The sequence below is a fragment of the Prunus dulcis genome, chromosome 2 (genome assembly GCF_902201215.1).
Source record: "Prunus dulcis chromosome 2, ALMONDv2, whole genome shotgun sequence".
NCBI lineage: Eukaryota > Viridiplantae > Streptophyta > Magnoliopsida > Rosales > Rosaceae > Prunus > Prunus dulcis.
The window spans coordinates 13,334,736-13,338,262 of record NC_047651.1 but is presented as its reverse complement, the minus strand read 5'-3'; the positions used below and the strand labels follow the sequence as shown (position 1 = coordinate 13,338,262).

Genomic DNA, 3,527 nt, shown 5'->3' with positions numbered 1-3,527 from the left:
CTTGGTGATTGATCGAATTCATTCATCATTCATATTGCATACATAAGCATGTCGGTGTCTCATATGGTTAAGGACACCAAGACGTTTGGTGCGTTTATCCTCCGGTGAGCTTGAAGCAATCGTGACCAATATTTAATTCAACATAAGAAGTGTCGAAGATCATCTAGTGACAGAAGTTGAGTTACGAAGAAGTCGGTAAACATTGTCTAGATTGAGTCTAAGACCAGTGTGTGTGCATACTTCTTGTAATCTCAATTCTATAGTGGATTAGTTCTGGACTAAGGAGTCCCGTGGATTTTCCCCAGAGGTGGGGTTTTACCACGTAAAATAAATATCTGCGTGGTCTTTTATTTTAAGCTTTGCACATCTCAGGATTGATAACTCATATCAATCCTGCTTCAAAGGTTGATCATTATTTATTGCAAAAAATTCGAATTAGCTTGTTTAACATTCTCCAAGTATATATATAGATATCCTATAGGTATTTTCACAATCCAACTACAAGCAATCTTATTAAGTACAGATAAGTGGCAAAACCACTCAAGCATTGCAATGAGATCCAACTTCCAGAAGACCAGTTGCCCACAGAATGAAATAAGTAGGAAATATTGCAAAAGCTACATATTTAAAGATGTTAGGGCACATGCCAACACAAAATCACAATCATCAAAGTTTTCATATGAACTATACATAGCAACTTGATCATATCACAAACTGTATCTTCTAATATACGCATGGAAAGGTAGTATTATAAATCTTTGTCAAATTTCATGTATCCACATAAAAGTTTGAGAGTGCTTTGTGCACTGTCATAAGCATTTCAAGATTATTAAAACGCTTTTGTAGTATTGGAGTGAAATAAGAATATTGGGGTTAGAAGGTGTATCTTGGAGACGGAACAAAAAAAGAGTGTTCCTCGTAGACCAGGCACTTTTCAAGGAACAAAATGCTTAACGTAGAAGCGCACACACAGACCTGCCCATCATTTTGACAATGTTTTGGTCACCAGCATCATAATACTTGCAACAATGAATTATGGATTGGAAAAATAAGATGCCACAAGGACACAACTTGCCAATATGAAGAGCAGCAAAGTGAACCGCTGGTAACCTAGCTAATATCCTTAAAAAAGAAGTTGTCAAGTTGTGATCAACCAAGTCCACAAGTATAGAGGGTTATAAATTATAATGCACTTTCAACTCACAGGCACATTAACCATATAGAACACTAAACCACGTAATGAAAAATAGCATTGAGCAGGAACACAACCAATCAGCAGGCTGATTGGATAGAAGATGTCATTGTTTACAATCGAAGCATTGCAAAGACATTGATAAAATTTAGTTCCAGGACTACTCTTTTTTCAGACAGATGCAAATTATTTTCAACCAACACGGTGATCAATTTCTACAAGTGTCACAAGAGCAAAACAAAAATACGTTTGAACAATTCATGTAAAGGAAAAAAGCTGCTGCTAAAGAGAGTTACCCAGCCATTGGATGGTTGTAGATGTACTCAATGGCCAGATTAGTAGAGTCAATCTTATCGGCTTCCTTGTCTGGAATCTCTAGCTTGAACTCTTCTTCCAGAGCCATCACAATCTCCACATTATCCAAGCTATCCAAGCCCAAATCCTTCTGGAAATGTACATCAGAAGTCACCTGCAGATAATTGCTGGAAAAATCAGTACTCCCAGTAAATTTCTGTCAAAACAAAATTTTAATGCTTGATTGATGGAAAAAGACAACATTCTGAAAGGGAGAAACAGAATTATACTTATAAAATGAGACCGATGAAAAAGTTAAACCAGAAACTAAGGGGCAGGCCACTTGCAAATAGGCAGATGGGCATTCATGCCATTTCACTTATGAAGTTTCTAACATAGTACATGAGCACTAAAATAGATCCTGCAGGTAATATGGTTTTGGATTTTTAACTACTACTATGTACATATAAATCTATCAAAGCAGTCACCAAGCGCACGCACAATCCATAAAGACTCTCATTCATAACCTGCTTTCCCTATAAAACCCAGTACCTTTCATATCTTAGTTATCAAGTGCCCAGTAGTAGAATTTCCTTACAAAGAGCAAAAAAAATGTTTTATCATTTTGACACAGTTGATATCTATTTTCATTGTTCCAGAGAATTTGCCTCACCAACTGCCCTATTTAGTTCTAATAGCCTGATCTCTGTCTCGGACCAGTGAGTTTACAAATACGTTAAGTTGCAACCATGTGTCCTTTATCAGAAAATTTCTAAGTGCATCGAACAAATACTAAAACATCCAGTTTCGATAATCAAGGATCACAGTCCATGCAAAATGTGCATTACATGCCCCAAAAATCAGTTATAAAAGTTGTTTTCTGCCTCTTGTTTTCCTACATCAGCTAAATAGGAACTCTTTCGAAAAACCTAGCAGGCTGATTTTGCAGGGCCAAGTTCTACCCATGATTCTTATCATAAGAATTAAAAGGCCCAAATGACCCATTAAACATATTTAAAGGTTAAACAGCATACAGAACAATACGGCATGATTAATAGTTACTTAGCCCATTACCATAGAGGCAGAGCATGAAGAAAACAAAGAAAACAACGAATTCAGGACAAAACAACACCAGCATTTCTACATTGTATTGATGTCTGGACATTAATGCCCAAAAGGGGACTAAGATTGACCAAAAAAAAATATAACTGATCCAAAATCTCATTTTTCTTTCTCTTCTTTTGACATTATTTTACAACCTCGAAAACCAAATCAAACTTGAATTATTTCAAAAATCCATGTGAAAAATTAAGTTCAAATAAGAAATTGACTGATAGCACACTAACTACAGCTCACCAAAGAACAAAATGGTAAAAACGATGGCAAAATCAAAACAAAGATTGAGATTCTGATATAACGTTTTACATTTCCCGGGAAACAAACAGAAGGTAGAGGTAGGAAAAGGCATACCGTGGAAGGATCGACTTTTGGGAAGCTCTTGACAACAGAGAGGACTCTCTCGGTGACCTCGGATTTGGTGAGATGATCGTCGTGCGATGACATCCACCGGAGAGAAGGTGGGCCCCATTTTCCTCCGGTTAGGGTTAGGGCTGGGTTTAGGGTTTGTGCCGGAATTCGCACGTGCCGCAGTAGGGCTGCTCTCAGCGCCATCTCTCTCTGCCTCTCCTGTGGTAACTCTCTCTCTCTCTTAGTCTATTTGGTTGCTGTTTGGGAAAATGGCGTAGTCAACAAACAGCTTAGTAGTCACGTGTTAGGGGCGTGATTTTGAACCATTTTTTGTTGCAAAAATTCACTTTTGGTCCCTATGGTTTACGACTTTTACCACTAAGGTCCCTATGGTTTCAATTTGATCACTTTTACCCCTATGATTTCCAATTCCAAACATTTCGAAGACACTGCCCAATTTCCGTCAAATTCGTCTGATTGTCGTTAGGCCTGGAGGGGTATTAAGGTCAAATCCCTTGCTAATTTCCATCTTCCATTTTAGTTTAGGGGCACGTGTTCAATGAATTGGCAAGAG

The 3,527-nt window shown here is 37.7% G+C and overlaps 1 protein-coding gene across 1 annotated transcript; it reads right to left on the bottom strand.

Moving 5' to 3' along the window:
* Window positions 1–1,228: 1,228 nt before the first annotated feature.
* Window positions 1,229–3,223, bottom strand: LOC117618594 (acyl carrier protein 1, mitochondrial). Its single transcript, XM_034348233.1, has 2 exons — window positions 2,957–3,223; window positions 1,229–1,661 (listed from the first exon to the last, which is right to left on the bottom strand). The coding sequence occupies exons 1-2, from the start codon at window positions 3,155–3,157 to the stop codon at window positions 1,485–1,487; spliced, it is 378 nt and encodes a 125-aa protein (XP_034204124.1). The 5' UTR covers window positions 3,158–3,223; the 3' UTR covers window positions 1,229–1,484.
* Window positions 3,224–3,527: the final 304 nt, after the last annotated feature.

Coding starts and splice junctions, on each gene's coding strand:
- LOC117618594 (XM_034348233.1), bottom strand. CDS start 3,157: ATGGCGCTGAGAGCAGCCCTACTGCGGCACGTGCGAATTCCGGCACAA. Junction 1,662..2,956: donor CAAAAGTCGATCCTTCCACG/GTATGCCTTTTC, acceptor AATTATCTGCAG/GTGACTTCTGATGTACATTT.